Source organism: Podarcis cretensis, assembly GCF_951804945.1.
Source record: "Podarcis cretensis genome assembly, chromosome: 13".
Classification (NCBI taxonomy): Eukaryota; Metazoa; Chordata; class Lepidosauria; order Squamata; family Lacertidae; genus Podarcis; species Podarcis cretensis.
Window position 1 is genome coordinate 31,162,378 of NC_137182.1, and position 17,205 is coordinate 31,179,582.

At 43.4% G+C, this 17,205-nt stretch overlaps 2 protein-coding genes across 2 annotated transcripts in view; one reads left to right on the forward strand and one right to left on the reverse strand.

The window, feature by feature from the left end:
• The window catches only part of LOC307201508 (olfactory receptor 6N1-like), a gene marked incomplete at its 3' end in the record, with an annotated part of 248,480 nt that overhangs the window by 7,842 nt on the left and 223,433 nt on the right, over positions 1 to 17,205 (forward strand). The gene's annotated exons all lie outside the window — the stretch shown is intronic.
• On the reverse strand, positions 2,583 to 9,076 carry LOC307200407 (olfactory receptor 10A7-like; the record flags this gene model as incomplete). Its single annotated transcript, XM_079948949.1, has 3 exons — positions 8,984 to 9,076; positions 5,763 to 5,766; positions 2,583 to 3,433 (listed from the first exon to the last, which is right to left on the reverse strand). Exons 1-3 carry the CDS (start codon positions 9,065 to 9,067, stop codon positions 2,583 to 2,585), a joined length of 939 nt encoding a protein of 312 aa, XP_079805075.1. The 5' UTR covers positions 9,068 to 9,076.

Below are 17,205 nucleotides of genomic sequence, written 5' to 3' on the forward strand. Positions count from 1 at the left end.
TGAATGGACTCTGTATTTTGTGAATTACCTAAGAGTCACCTATAGGGAGCTCTAGAATCTGACAGCTAACCAATTGGGTACAGTGGTACCTCAGGTTACAGACACTTCGGGTTACAGATGCTTCAGGTTACAGACTCTGCTAACCCAGAAATAGTACCTCAGGTTAAGAACTTTGCTTAAGGATGAGAACAGAAATTGGGCGGCGGTGGCGTGGCGGCAGCGGGAGCCCCCATTAGCTAAAGTGGTACCTCAGGTTAAGAACAGTTTCAGGTTAAGAATGGACCTCCAGAACGAATTAAATTCTTAACCCGATGTTCCATTGTACTACCAAACAGCGACCCCTATTGCTGAAAGCAGGAAACCAGCAGGGAACGGTTCAGCTTAGCCTTTGTACTGTTGACTGAACACCACCTGCTGTGCAGATGATGTAGAAAGCTCATAAATTGTATCCATTCTGGTGTCCTGGCCAACTCTATTGCACTGGTGTAAATCCTGGTTCGGGACGCAGGTGGCGCTGTGGGTTAAAGCCTCAGCGCCTAGGACTTGCCGATCGAAAGGTCAGCGGTTCGAATCCCTGCGGCGGGGTGCGCTCCCGCTGCTCGGTCCCAGCGCCTGCCAACCTAGCAGTTCGAAAGCACCTCCGGGTGCAAGTAGATAAATAGGGACCGCTTACCAGCGGGAAGGTAAACGGCGTTTCCGTGTGCGGCTCTGGCTCTGGCTCTGGCTCTGGCCAGAGCAGCGATGTCACGCTGGCCACGTGACCCGGAAGTGTCTCCGGACAGCGCTGGCCCCTGGCCTCTTAAGTGAGATGGGCGCACAACCCCAGAGTCTGTCAAGACTGGCCCGTACGGGCAGGGGTACCTTTACCTTTACCTTTTTAAATCCTGGTTCACCAGGAGCCCAGAATAGCAGCAAATAAAATCCACTCATACGTCAGCAACTGATAAGATGTGTCATCCAGTTCTTCCAAAGTCTTCCTAAATTATAAAGCTCCAAAATACAGGCCAAAAGAGAGCAGGTCTGGGAATAGCGAGGCATACAATGGGCACCACCAGTGAAAAGGCCCTGCTCACAAGTGGAATAGCCTAGGGCTAAATCCAGCCCTGCCTATGGGTGGCGCTGTGGTCTGAACCACTGAGCCTCTTGAGCTTGCCAGTCAGAAGGTCCCGTTTCGAATCTGCACAACAGGATGAGCTTTTGTTGCTCTGTCCCAGCTCCTGCCTACCTAGCAGTTCAAAAGCATGCCAGTTCAAGTAGATAAATAGACACCGCTGTGGCAGGAAGGTAAATGGCATTTCCATGCACTCTGCTTTCTGTCATGGAGTTCCATTGCACCAGAAGTGGTTTAGTCAGGCTAGCCACATGACTCAGAAAGCTGTCTGTGGACAAACACTGGCTCCCTCGGCCTGAAAGCGAGATGAGCACCACAACCCCATGGTCGCCTTTGACTGGACTTAACTGTCCAGGGGTCCTTTACCTTTTTACCTTATGGGGGAATCTGTCCTGTGGACACCTGTGGAAGCAAGCCATTGATGGAACTCACCTCATTTTCTGCTTCATTGGGGCTTGCACTGCCAGGCAAAACCACGCTGTGTAGATTGGGATTGGAATGGAATTACACAAATAATTGTGTATAAGTGTGTAATAATAATGATCACAGCGGGTGGCGCTGTAGGTAAAACCTCAATGCCTAGGGCTTGCTGATTGCATGGTTGGCGGTTCGAATCCCCACGGCGGGGTGAGCTCCCATCCTTCGGTCCCAGCTCCTGCCCACCTAGCAGTTCGAAAGCACCCTTAAGTGCAAGTAGATAAATAGGTACCACTTTATAGCGAGAAGGTAAATGGCGTTTCCGTGTGCTGCACTAGTGCTGGCTGGCCAGAGCAGCTTCGTCACGCTGGCCACGTGACCCAGAAGTGTCTCTGGACAGCGCTGGCCCCCAGCCTCTTAAGTGAGATGAGTCGGACACGACTGGCCCGTACGGGCAGGGGTACCTTTACCTTTAATAATGATGAAATTAGTAATATGAAGGATATGAAGAACAGAACAAAAGAAAAGAAAAGTATTACCCCTTCCTAGCAGAGAAGTTAGGAAAATGTTTATAGAAACTCTCCTTCATTGGAAGTTTCCAAACAGATTTTGGATGGCCACCTTTCCAGGAGTCTTTAACTGTGATTCATGCATTGGTGGGAGAGGACTAGCTAGTGCCTTCCAACTTCAGAATTCTGATTCTAAGAAACTCACAGGCACACATAAGCAGGGCAAGGAGGATGAAAGTGGGTTGCAGCTCCAGGTGTTGCTGTTAATGTGGAGAAAAGAAGAATTCAAAGGAATGACAAAGTAGGAATACATTATTTTTATTAAGCAGAATACTAAGTACGCATGGTAAAGCAGTATGAACAAAAACACATTTTAGAGACAATTTACTGTAATATTTCATTACAATATTACTAAGAGAACTAGGTCAACTTGCACACTATTTCGGTGTTTTCTTCAGGATGGGGGCTAAAAGAGGTAAAACAGTTCAAGGAAAACACACCTGAAATTCTGATTATGAAGTTGCTTCACCACTGCTTTTTCTTAATCATTGTAACAATTCTCTCCAGCTTCTTGGAGGAATGCAATACTTTCCAAATAATTTCCCTATGGCATGCTTTACCTCCTTATTTCTCAAGCTATATATAAGAGGATTTGCGACAGGGGGTAGGACTGTATACAAGAGAGAGAAAGCTTTGTTGAGATCACGGAGTGCTTCTCTCTTCGGTAACATATACACTATCATGATGGCTCCGTAGAAGGTAGAAACCACAATAAGGTGAGAAGAGCAAGTAGAAAATGCTTTTTTCCTCCCAGTTGTAGAAGGAATTTTCAAGATGGTACTTATGATGGCTATGTAAGATGTCAAGGTGAGGAGAAAAGGCGGCAGGGTAAATATGAATGCCAGGACAAAACTCATAACTTCCACCAGGTTGGTGTCACTACAGGAAAGTTTTATAAGTGGGACAGAATCACAGAAATAATGATCAATTTCATTGGGGCCACAGTATGTTAACTCTAGCATAAAACACAAAAGTATTAAAGTAGCTATAAGTCCATTTATCCACGAAGAAACTGCTAGTTGGATGCACATTTGTGCATTCATAGTTGTTGTGTAATGCAGTGGTTTGCATATTGCTAAATATCTATCATATGACATTACTGAGAGAAGATAGCATTCTGTTGCCATTAGGTAACCAAAGAAAAAGAACTGCACAAAACAGCCGCTGAATGAAATCACATTTTCCTCAGTCAACAAGCCCACCATCATTTTGGGCATGACATTTGATATATAGCAAGTCTCTAGGCACGACAAGTTTCCCAGGAAGAAATACATGGGTGTATGTAGATGCTGATCAACTACCACTAAAATTACAATGAGTACATTCCCAATCATGGCTGCAATATAGATCAATAGGAAAACAAAAAATAGGATATTTTGCCATTGACCGAATTTTCCAAAACCCAAGAGGATATATTCTGTAACATTCATCTGCTTTCCTCATGTAGTCTGTTCCATTGTTTATGAAGTGCATTCATCAGAGATTAAAGAGATCTTGGAATCTATCTTTGAAAAAAGAGATAACATTAAAGTTAATAGATTAGCCTGGCAGGTGAATTACTTGACCCAGAAGAGCAGCAAATGAACAGACAGGACACCAGGAGTTGGGATGAAATCAGGCCAAATCTTTATTGATGGCACCAAGCATGGTACAGGTTGGAATGGCAGTAGGGCCAGGATCAGCTCATCATTCCACTCACCTGATGCTAGTGAAATGGAATCCAGCAGTTGGATTAAGACAAGCCTGCACCATGGGAGTTGGCCAGTGCTGAACCTTGTCATGGTGCAAGCCAAGTTGGCAGGTTCTCACTGGGCAAAGAGAATGAGGATTCTATCCAGGCAGAGACCCCAACCTGAGGTGCCATGGCCAGTCCCCACTATCTTGGGCCCTTTAAGGGGGCTCTCCTTTATACTAAGTTGATTTATCCTAGTGTCATTTCCATCCCCCATACCAAGACAGCAATTTCCCACCTAACAAAAGAAAGCCATCATTTTCAAGGTAGCAAGTGCTCCCAAGTCTTATGAAAATCATATGTAAAGTGCAGAATAGAGTGGGGTCCCATCACAAAAAACCCCCAATGCTTATATGTGTTTTGATGCACATGTGTCCAATGTTTATAAGTTTACACTTCAGAAACATTTATCATGCACATCTTATAGCATGACATGGGGCTCCCAGTGGTCATCCATAAAAAGGAGACCAATATGGTCCGCACCCAACTTATCTCAGCAGCATCAGGTATACTTGTAACACTGGTTATGCATTGCCTAAATATTACAATTCCTGAATGTTTCACAGCATGATTGTTGAAGTTCATGGATTAAAATCTGTTTCTTATTAAGTTGATCAGACTGAAAATTTGCAGAAGGATAAGTGAGACAGAAAACTGCTTACCTCCATGGCATGGAAGCCACATTTTCTCATTTCTCATCTTCACTTTATTAAGAATTAAGGCACATCTGTCTTCTTTTGTTCTTTCCTTCCTTCCTTCTTTCCTCTATCCTGCCTGCCTGCCTGCAATTTAGAAGACAAGATATCTGAGATGTTCTGTTCTATATGTGTTGTATGGCATGAGTTGTCCTGCAGGGAATATCTTTCCTGGTTACCATTTCTTCAGTTCAGAATCACAGGAGAATACATCCCTAGATGCCTCTAGAGATCAGTCTTTTCAGATCAGTGCAGGATTTTTTTTTAATCAAATTAAATCAAAACAAAACCTAAACCATTATATCCAGCTTCTTCAACTTATATGAGTGCCAAAGACTAGAAGCAACACTAACCTCAGATGTTTATAAGTAAATAGCAGGTTCACAGCTGATGGAATGTGGAAGGCTGCCTTATCTTATGCTATAGTACATAAGAATGTAAGAATGACCGCTCCCCACTTAAAACGGGGGGCGCCTTTTGCGTGGACACGTGCAGCCCTGGATCTGGAGTGGCCCCATCAGCATAGGCTTTGCCTTCCCTCAGGTGGGATACCTGGAGGTCCCCGCCTACCCCAGTGAGTTGTCCAATCCCACCTGGGGGAAGCGTTGCCAGGGATACCAGGCCAGGTAAGGGGAGGGATTACCTGCCCACACAATAGAGGGTGGATCGGAATCCTTTAGTCCATCTTCCTCTTTGCGGCGGCGATACCAGGGTTCCCCGTTAAAGGGGTTTTGGAAGGGAGGCTTTGGCCGTACGCCGAAAGGTCGTCATTGCTCTCCCCTGCGGCGGCGTAACGGGGGCGGCTATCTCTGCTTGAACATATGTTCTCCAGAGCCGGCCCATCCCCCCCCCCCACACTGGATAACCCTGATGCTCCCTAGGTCCCCGGCTGGGGACTAGGGAGGGAGAACGCCCAATGCCTGAGCCAAGGTCTACCCACATTTGAAATTTAATAAAGTTGTGGCCAATTTAATCCCATAGCACGTTGTCTAGAGTCGTTATTCCACATGACGGGGGGGACCACTCGGGATCTGGGGACTCCGCCTGTCCACGCAAAAGCTCTGCTGGATGAGACCAAAAGCCAGTCTAGTTCACAATGACCAACCAGACGCCTTTGGGAAGCCTGCAAGTAGGACTTGAGTACACAGCAGCCTCCCTACTTGTGACTGCCAGCAACAGGCATACAGGGGCAACTGGTGGTATCCCAATATGTCTGCAGCTGAGCAGCCAACTCTTACTAAGCTACCTTTTCCCAGGAGGTTCATCAGGGAATTAACATTTAGAATTCTGCTACAGAAGCAGAATATCTAATCATCCATGAATGAAGCATTAATAACCTGGCCAGCACGTTCTCTCATCTCTCATGACTAGCATCTGACCAACTAAGAGACACCAATAGCTGCAACTCACGGACGGCTGACTCCAGAATGCCTCCTGTTTTGTTGTCTCTGCTGCCACAGCACTGATGATGGTGGTGGCTGGCAGGGGGCTTCCAAGGGTAGACTTTTCTCTCTACCCATAGAGAAGAGTTGTGAAATCCTATGGTCTCTGGAACACCTTCCCAGGAACCATCAGATCGTGTCCTAAGCAAATTTTCCAGGAACATTTGGCAAAAGTACTGGGAGTGGTAATAAAGCAGTGTCTAGACCTTTCAGCATGGATAGCTCCTTATTAGGAATAGAAATCTAATAGGAATATAATCTTAATTTAATCTTTTTATTTAATATACTCTTAATCCTCAAAAAATTCTAAGTGGTTTACATAAAATATAAATATAAATAAAAATTACTCATAAAATCAGATATTCAAAACATTAAGCTAATATTTTCCAAAATATAAATAAAAGCAGCAACACACACACATACATACACTATTGCACATTTCTCTCAGTATGCATGTTTTTCTTAAGCTACATTTTATAAATGAGCACTGCAAACTGCATTAAACTTCACTTACATATACAATGGCTTACTATGATATGAGGTTTTCTAAATATATTCTCACATTCCTTCTTTTCTAGGTGTAATAACATTCTAATAATCCCATATTTTAATCAGTTGCTGGTGCAAAGCTAGCTTAAAGCAAAAAGGAGTCAACACCCCAAATAGCACTGTGAAATGCATTTTATATTATAGTAAAGCATGCTTATCAAATGGAGGAATGCTACTAGTTTCATTCTGTAAAACTGACCTCCACCCCCCCCATATCATTTTGAGGTGCCATTTTCATCTTCCTTATTTTTGTGTTTTCTTTGTTACTCTCTTGATATGTGTGCAATTCCAACCATGTCTACTCAGAAGTCAGTTCCATTGCAATCAGTGAAGCTTAGTCCCAAGTATGTGAAGAATTTCAGCCACACTAGCCAACTAAAAAGGATGCACAAGCAATGAATGAGCTCTGTGCTCATCTTCCATCTCCCTATCCAACTTTCCCTCCATATACCAGGCAAAATACTTTTATTGTAAAGAATAAGTGACTTCACTTCCTAACCAGTGCAACAGTCTCTCATGTCATGTAAGCGGAAGATTAGGGGGAAAAATAACTATTTTGCAATACAGTGGTACCCTGGGTTAAGAACTTAATTCATTCTGGAGGTCCGTTCTTAACCTGAAACTGTTCTTAACCTGAGGTACCACTTTAGCTAATGGGGCCTCCCACTGCTGCCGTGCCACTGCCGTGCAATTTCTGTTCTCATCCTGAAGCAAAGTTCTTAACCCGAGGTACTATTTCTGGGTTAGCGGAGTCTGTAACCTGAAGCATCTGTAACCTGAAGCATCTGTAACCCAAGGTACCACTGTAATCAATCATCATTGGGTGTGTGTGTGTTTTTTAAAAAAACCCTCTTTGCCTAATACAATCTGAATCAGGGTTAAGAATCTACATGAAAAAATTCTGTACAGTGGTATCTCGGGTTACAGACACTTCAGGATGAATTAAGTTCTTAACCCGAGGTACCACTGTATTGGCTCTATCTGTTTCTCTGACTCTAGTGGAAAAAACATTAATGCGTCATTTGTTTTTGCTCTCCCAATTGGCATTCCATTTGTTTTACAAACAAATCACTAGGAAACAAATATTTGTGGTGATATATTTATTGAATTATGCTACATAAAATATAGAATCCATTATTGTTTGGTTTTGAATGTGGAATGTGGATTGAACCCAGCCATACGCCACTCATTTGTTTTTTATTGGTGTAGACAGCAATGTTTTCAGTTTGGGGTTTCCCACACCTTTATTGACTGATTGCGGAGCTGATATTCTCCTTACACAAAAATATGCTAGTTTTTACAAATAGTCATCCAATGCAATTCATGAATTATATAATCTCATTATTATTATTTTACAAACACTATTTATTAAAAAATATTTTTATACTATACACTCATCTAAAATAAAGAGGGTGGACAACAATAAATGGAAATACAGTAAAACACAGAAAAATAAGAATAAAATAAATAATAAGAATGACTGGATTATTTAAACAAGTTCATGATTTTCAATAAAATGTATTATTAATCCTGGAAATGGATGGATTGATGCATCCTTTCAGAGATTGAACCGTATAACACGATAACAATCGAGAAATGCCACAGAAAATGCTCAGGATGTTTCTATTACATATTAAGTTGCTTCACCTCACAAGTTTCCTAATATTATTCCTCAGTGAATTTTTTACCTCCTTGTTCCTTAGGCTGTATATAAATGGGTTGGCCAGAGGCGACAGAGCTGTGTACAAGAGAGAAGAAATCTTTTGCATCTCTCTGTTCTCTGTTGACTTCGGTATCATATACTCAATCATGAGTGTGCCATAAAAAATTGAAACCACAATCAAGTGAGAGGAGCAGGTAGAAAAGGCCTTTTGCCTCCCAGTGGCAGAGGGGATCCTTAAAATGGCAGCAATAATGTATACATAGGAAGTTATAGTTAGAACAAATGGAGGGAATGTAAATATGACAGCCACAATGTAACTTGCAATTTCCAACACACTGGTGTCGCTGCAAGAGAGTCTGAGAAGAGGGAAGTATTCACAGAAGTAATGATCCTTTTCATTAGGGCCACAAAACATTAACTGTAATATCAAAATGAGTAAGATCAAGCAAGCTATAAATCCACTGAACCAAGATGCAGCTGCTAAATGGATAGAAGTCTGGGTTTTCATAGCTGTTGCATAGTGCAATGGTTTACAGATTGCTAGGTACCTGTCATAAGACATCACACAGAGTAAAAAGCATTCTGCAGCTTCCAAGGAACCAAAGAGATACCACTGTGTTAAGCAGCTGTTGTAGGAAATCCTTCTGTCTCCAGTAATGAGAGCCAAAAGCATCCGTGGGAATATATTGGAGCTACAGCAGGCCTCCAGGAAGGAGAGATTCCCCAGGAAAAAGTACATGGGGGTATGAAGGTGCTGATCAAAGACAATAAGGGCAAACGTAAGAATATTTCCAGTTATGGTCACAACATAAATTACCAGAAATGTCAGGAAAAGAAGTGTCTGCAATTCGTAGAATTCCCGAAATCCCAGGAGAATAAATTCTGCCATCTTTGTCTGGTTTCCCAACATTGGGACAAATGAAATCTTTGTGAAAAGAACAATACAGAGAGAGGAGTCATATGATATACCACTTCATATTTTAGCAGAATTCTTCAAATAGTTTACAGGATTGAGCATGATTAAGAGTGTGAATGATGGTTCATTAATAAAAAGGAAAATCACAGATTTTTTGTATAAGATTTTGTCAAAGATCATGAATACAGTTCAAAGATCCTCATGAAGTTTTTTATTTTCCTTTCAATGTAAAACTAATTTCAAATGGGTTGGGGTTTTTTTGGGTGGGGGGGCATCTGTTGAAGGCAACTCTAGTCCTTGACAGCTGCTGCCATAATGAATTAATCAGCCATTAACAGGTTGCAAAAAAGAGAAGAAAAAATGTAATTCTTTTCCTGAAACAGATTATCATGGTCATAGGTTTGGAAGAATAGTTTGTGGGACATGTTTATCTTATAACTTAGGGACTTAACTGAATTTATATTACTTTGTTTTACCTTTACCTTTTATATGACTGTCTATAGTAAAAGTTCCCTGGGCAAGTCTAAAAAAACAAAAACAAAATATGTCACATACAAATTTAATAATAAGAGGAAAGTTAAAATATAATGGAAACAAGTAGAAACCTCAATTTAAACACATGCTAAAAGTAAGCACCAGAGACTATGAGACATAAGTTAAAGATCTGTGTGAATATATTCACTTGGCACTGAACAGATCACAAAAATAGTGTTGGAGAAACCTCCCTCAGCCATCTCTGAAAAGGTCATACTTCCTGATAGTTACCCACCTCTCTTCATTTATGATTTGTCTATAGCTCTACTTCTTTGGCTGTTATTCAGTGCAGAGATATTTTATGATAACAAATGGATCAGTTCCTAAGTCCTTTTCTTTCCCTCATCTCATTCAGCATCCTTGTGTCTTTCAGTGCTACAAACTAAACACCATACCACCAATACAACCAGTGATAATGTGTCCTCTGGGTTTTTTTAAAGCAACGAACGGAACCTACTGCTCAACCATTAGGGACATAATATATTGCAAAAACCATGAATGGGTGAGGGAATTCATTACAGCAAATCAAATGTCATAACATTCTGCAACACTCTGAACCCACAGAGCATATGACATCCCTCCGATCTTTCCATAGCCCTTATCAATTTTCCTACCCCAAAAACTTAATTAGATGTCATCTTTATTACTGGACCTGACAGTGAAGTTTAGAGAAATAGGTTTTGTTTTGTTGAATATCCCTTAGTGGATTGGAAGGGACTGGACATGACCTGTGGTGTTGTCATGAAGGGGATGGCTTGATGCTTAGGAAGAATGGGATGAGTTCAGATAGTTGGAGATAGATGACCTGAGAGCAGGGCCAAATTTAGATGAAGAGAGGCCTTAGGCTACTCCAGTTGTGAGGCCCCTCCCCCTACCCTACCCTCACAACTAGAAGAAAATGGAAGATTATTCCTACTTTATCATTCCTTTGAATTATTCCTTTCTCCACATTAACAAGAACACCTGGAGCTGCAACCCACTTTCATCCTCCTTGCCCTACTTATGTGTGCCTGTGAAATTCATAGAATCAGAATTCTGGAGCACTCTGTCCTTGCTACCTTGATGTTCAAGATGGCATGATGATCCTTTATGGTAACTGAGATATTTCCATAGTCATCCCTTTTCTCCACTGAGCCTTCCCTCTCTACTTGCAGGTTAATGCATAGGAGGGGATGAAAAGCTTTATAATGCTTCCCCTTCTGGAGTTTGGGGCCATTTCACCCCACAAGCTTCCCACCTGCCAATCCACGGGTTAGTGTATTCACTGAGCTATTTGGGTTGCTGGTTGACAGGGCCAGAAAGTATTCCCCCCCTTCCAATCTGATTTAAACTTGTTTGAGTTCCCCCCTCCACCTTTCTGTCAGTGAAAATGATGGCTTTCTTTTGTTAGGTGGCAAATTGCTGTCTTGGTATGGTGGATGGAAACGACACTGGGAAGAATCAACTTAGCAAAAAGGAAAGCCCCCTTAAAGGGCCCAAGGTAGCGGGGACTGGCCATGGCACACTCAAACTCAGGCTGGGGTCTCTGCCTGGCTAGAATCCTCATTCTCTTTGACCAGTAAGAACCTGCCAACTTGGCTTGCACCATGACAAGGTTCAGCACTGGCCAGCTCCCATGGTGCAGGCTTGGCTTAGTCCAACTGCTGGATTCCATTCGACTACCTTCAGGTCCAGCAGACCAGGTCTTCCTGTTATATACCTGCTGGGATTGACAAAGCATCTGACCCTCACCTGAATCTTATAGCTCTCCTGAAGAGTGCTTTGGTCTGCAGCCACAGTTTGGAAATAAAGGATGAGATTGCCCACCAGATACCAGGTACTCAATTAAGTAATCAATTTGAATCTAGATTTAAATTCTCAAAACTTTCTTATTCATTAATTTGAGCAAGTAAACTACTGCTCTCACTTCATTACAAACGGTATTTCTACCTGCAACACTCTTGAGCAAACCCGCTCCTCTTCCTTTTACAGATATTTTGTTGCCACATGGATAGGATGCTGTTTCAGAAAATGCACCTTCTCTACCACAAAGGGGATTGTTATGCACTGTCTGAAATAAAAGCTGGCTAAAAAAAAATCAACGGAATTTCTGTGTATTTTTCATTCCTTACAACCAAACCCATAATGCTCAACATTAACCAAAGAGAAGGAACCAAAAATCACGAACTATTATAACTACTGTTGGAGTTAAAAATAACATTTAAGTATGATGATGTTTAACTATTAAAAGTCTTTAGGGTGCCACAAGATTCTTCAGTGCAAGAATCTAGCATGGCTGCTCTCTGTTACATGACCTGTGTTGGGAAAGCCTGAACACATGTAGGTGTCCCTAAACAGGGTTGAACTGATGGGATCTGAATTAATAATAGAGCAGCTAATCTGCATAACAGGCACAAGAGGGCGGTAGAAGACAACAGATAGCAACACTGAGTGTGGCACAGACAGATGGACTACATTTTTAGTTGCTACTCATAATGAACACCAGGGTGCAGAAAGTCATATCATGATGTGACTGTATGTTCTCCACTTCATATAACAAATCAGTTAGGTGTAAATGTGCCTAAACTGTACAGTGAAATGTGGGGGTTTGTTTTCATGCATAATAATCTAAGAATGTCAAGGAAAGCCAAAAGGATTTTAACAAAGGCTAGCAATTTTTTGTGGGGAGGCAAGGAAGTTCAATACAACCAAAAACATATATCCAAACGGGGTGAATAGGAATTAACATGTCAAATGTGATTTAGTTTAAGCAAGTGTACATTGGGGCCAAAAAAATGCTAACTTCACATAATAGTCATTTGTTGGTGACTGACCTGGAAAGAGATTTTGGGATCATGGTGGACAGCTACATTAAAATGCTGACTCAATGTGAAAGTTGTGAAAAAGGTGAATTCTGTGTTAGGGAACGTTGGAAAAAGGGATCAAAAATAAAACTGCCAACATCATATTCTCATTATATATATCTGTGATGCAAGTGCAATTGGAATTTCAACCTCCAACAGAAAACAGACTCCTCTTTTATCTGACTTGTTGCTAAACTCCTAATGCAGCCCAGCCAGGCAGCTAGTGCATAGCAGGGGCAGAGCTATGACAAGATCTGCAAGGATGAGCAGTTTAAGATGCAGGGGATCTCTGCTTCAGCCAGCTGATTCCCACTTCAGTCAGGCTCAGCCGATGTTATGTCCCCAACCCAGCTCAGTCAAAGATATGCTGAAGTAATTTGGTCAGCCATTTGATCTGAAAATGGCTAAAATGAGATAAAATAAAACACAATGACACTTGATTTTTGTTTAACGGTTTTGGCATAATTTTGGCCACAACTTTTTTATTAAAATTACAGCAATGTGAGTGGTTGCTTAGGCATTGGTTGCGACTATCTGACCCTGGTCAGGGACAGTCTGACATTTGCGCATCCCTCGAAGTCAGAAAGGGCAAGTCACCCGGGGGGAGAGACAGGACTGGGAACCATGCCTCATCTCTCCCCAAATGCTCCCAGGGGCTCTTACGTGGCCCTAGCCCCTTGCCAGGGGTTCGGACAAAAACATGGTAAGCCCATGGGTTCCTTTAACAGAAAACCCTTGCAGCAGCAGCAGCATTTTGGAGGGGCAGGCACAGCCAAATCCATGCCCCTCCACCAACCAATTCGAAAACCAATGCCTAATTGCAACCTTACAAGTTGTGACAATTTGCTACGCAGTAGGCAAAAACCAAATGGCACCAGCCAATCAGCCAAATGGACAAAATTCCTACCAGGCCCCTGCCCCAAAGCAGATGACTCCATGACAGGCATAGCAAGGTCAAGCGAACAGCCTAACAATAGGGAAGGAGGGCGGGTGATGCACGCTGTGAAAAGAGGGAGCTTGATGCTGTGTGCAGAGTATTTAACAACTAGGGCTGTCAATCAAGAAATGGCGACATAAAAAACTCCCCAGTAACAGCCAGCCCCTGCTTAAAGATGGTCAAACTCTTTTCCGCCCAGCAACAGTGGGGTGTCTTGCCAGCCCCCACTGCAACACATGCTCTCCATGAGGGAGAACACGCTTTCCCCCTAAAGGGACAAGACCAAGTGGGTGGGGCGGGGGGACTCAGGCTGGATTCTAGGCCCCTTCAGCTGAATCACCTGACCTGGCAACCCAGTGCAAAATACTATTCTGTCAGACTTAATTTAGGCAGTTGGCAGCTTTTTCTTTTAATCCCCACCATTTTGAATGTTTGTTTTATAATCTTTGCTCTTGATTTCTGACAACCAGCAATAAAAATATAAAGAAAATAATTATATCCTCCATATCAGGCACATTAATGCCCACCAGGTCTTTAAACAAATCATTTATCTCAATAGGAAGGGAGTTCCACAGAACTGAACACAACTCCTGATGGCTATGATCTGTCTGAACCATGGGGGACTACAGGCAGTGAATGAAGACCACTAAACACTTCAGTGATTGGGCAGGGATATAAGGCATCTATTGCTCCTTAAGGTACCCTGGACTCAAGTTTTTAAGGACCTTCCGTGCACTGCTCTGGTTCACCAGAAGCAGCTTAGTCATGCTGGCCACATGACCCAGAAGCTGTACGCCGGCTCCCTCAGCCAATAAAGCGAGAAGAGTGCCGCAACCCCAGAGTCGGCCTTTACCTTTTAATCAACACAAAAACTTTGAACCTGGCCTGGTAACAGATGGACAAGCTTTAAATTACTGGCGTTACACACCCACCAATAGGTCCGATTTCTCTGGGACATCACAAATTGACAAAAGCCACCCTGACTCTTTATATCAATCCGTGATGCCCCAGTTTCTCTCTGCCACTGACAGAGGCCTCCAATTAGGTCCAGATATCAACCATGGCCACTGATGTGCTGCAAGGAAGCAGGCTGCACTTCTGGAAGTGCCAACTTCTGGAAGTATGTCAGCAGCCACGGTGGAGGTTGGTGGTGGTAGAGAACTTTATCAGGCCTCACGGCAGTGGCTCAGTTTGCTGGGCCTCACAGCAGTGGAGGGCCTCACAGGCCTTGAAGGGTCTTTCAGTGGTAGCCCTTGCAGGACTTTGTTGTAGTGGTGGCAGGCCTCGCAGCAGCAGTGGCAGGCCTTATAGGGCTTCGCAGTGGCAGCAGTAGACCTCGATGAACTTCATGGCAGTGGACAGTGGTAGCGGGCCTCATCAGGCCTCACAATGGCAAGGCGGTGGCAGCAGCAGCAGCAGCAGCAGACCTTTCCATGATAGTGGCCTTGTTGCAGCGGCGGTGGAAGTAATGAGGGAGGCCAGACAGCAAAGATAGGCAGCAGAGGGTAGTGCCTGTGATGGTGGGACAAAACTGGATGGGGGAATAAGTGATGAAATCATGTGGTGGGCCTGAACACATGCGGGTGGCAGCATGTGTGTGGGGGAGGTGCCCTGGCTTTTGGCTCGAAGAAGTTGGAGGGTATGGAGCTATGAGCTGGCAGTAGTTTGCCCCCACCAACAGTTTGGCCATAGCCTTTTGCAGCAGCTTGAACTTCCTCAACTGGTCCTAAGATAGTCCCAAATAGAGCACGTTCATTACACATTGATGAATTGAAACATCTGTATAGCTCATGTATTATTATATATAATGTTCATAAATCTTGGACATTGTAGATTTGTCCTGGTCAGGTGCATGTAATGCCTTTTGTTTTGTAGCTGTGTGTTCTGTGCTTGTACTGTATTGTGCTGGCCATTGACTATAAACAATAAAACTGATTGTCTTTTTGATGTGAACAACTGCATTAGACCTCAGGCCTTTGTTTTGTGCCGTTAAAAAATCATTTGGCATAACATTCGTCTCTCACTCTGTCTCTCTTCCACCTGCCTGTCACACAACCAAAGCTGTACCTTGGAGACTCCAAGTTCAGCTCCAAACTTTGGTGCCAGAAGGCTTTGTTCCCTCCCTCATCAAAAAGGCCTCAAGAGTTTTGCCAAGTTATAATTAGGGCTTTTGTGTTTGCTCAAAGCCCTCAGAGAAACTGACAGAACTCTCACTCCCAGAGGGAGAAGGCTGAGAGACATTTACTCCTATAATTACTTTAGATAAAACTTTTTAATGACCTGGTTGCTGCTAACTACTAAATACGAAACACCTTGTTAACTAGACTGCACATTAATGACATAAGGTTGTCAAGGGGAACAAGAGTAATTTTTTAAAAAATCATTTCTCATCAGCAGATGCCTGTGTCATGGTCTGCTTTACGAAAGGGCCTAGGAATTATGTTCGGGATGTGATCTAAAGATAGATTTACACTTCAACACTATTAATTTCAGTGCAGCCATTCCAATTTAGCACCAAGATGTGCAGGAAGACAGCTTAAGCTTAAATTGCCTTATATACTGCCTTCCTAATTGGCAGGCACTGTGCATATATTACATTTCCTCCAACCTGCTTCTCCCAGCTCTGTTTGCCCTCCATTATACACACACATTTTGGAGAAATATTGGGGATACCTTCGCAAAAATATATTGTGAACACTTACCATCCTTCCAATTTCAATACCCTACTCTTTACCTCCAGACATAAAATATATTGAGTAGTTGGCAGGATGCATCTTTTATACAGAACAGTGAGAAATTAAACACATTCAGTTGCAACCTTTCCTATCCAGTTTCTGTGGAGGGGATGGAAGGAAGGAAGTGCTTGGGAATGTGTGTCCATTTGCAACCACACAGGAAATAAGGAGGCAAAACACAATCTTGGGTGACTATGAATTTCAACACAATAGATTTAGAGTAGGGGACAATGGTGCAGGGTACTAACTGTTCATAACAAACTGTGGTGAATCTACCTAGCCAAGGGTAAGGGGTAGTGTTACATCCAACCCTTTGCTTAAGCCCCACCTGGGGAGGCCCTCCTGCTTCACCCTTTCCTGTTTCACCCTACAGGAATTCACCTGCACTGATTAAAAGGTGGAGGAATGGGTGATTGAAGGCTGCAGGAGACACAAGTTTGCCTCGTGTCAGCCATTCCCTCCAACCAGATGCAGAGCAAGGTGGGTGTGGTGGGGGCGTTCCACCCCGGGTATCACTGACACCCGGGGCAGAACCAACGCCTCTAGCTCCACCTTTGCCCGCCCCATGGGCGTTTGCCCCACACCTGGGCGCACCGCCCCAGGTGCCCAACAGGCTTCCTCCGCCACTGCCTCCAACATTGGCATAGCATACCCTCCAACATCCTGTAGAGGGAAATTGGGACATATGTCTTTCAGGGCCAGGCTCCCGCACAGGTTATATGAGAGTACGGCCTCTCAAAACGTGTCTTTGGGGGCTGTGCTTTTGCAGGAGCCAGGTGATTTGCTTGAGAGCACCACCCCCACAAAATGGGTGTTTCTGGGGGCCACATTCTCTTGGGAGCTAAAACAGGGTATCCCAGGATCCAATCAGAAGCCAGGGCGGCTTCTGTAATTCTGGGATATCCTGCTCAAAGCAGGGCAGTTGCTGGGTATGGCACAGTGTGTGGATGTACACTGACACCAACACCAGGTCACCCATTCTCTAAGTGGCTGCAATGGCTATGCATTTCCACAGCGACACCATACATTTAAAACAATCTCATATCACTTTAAGAGGCATAG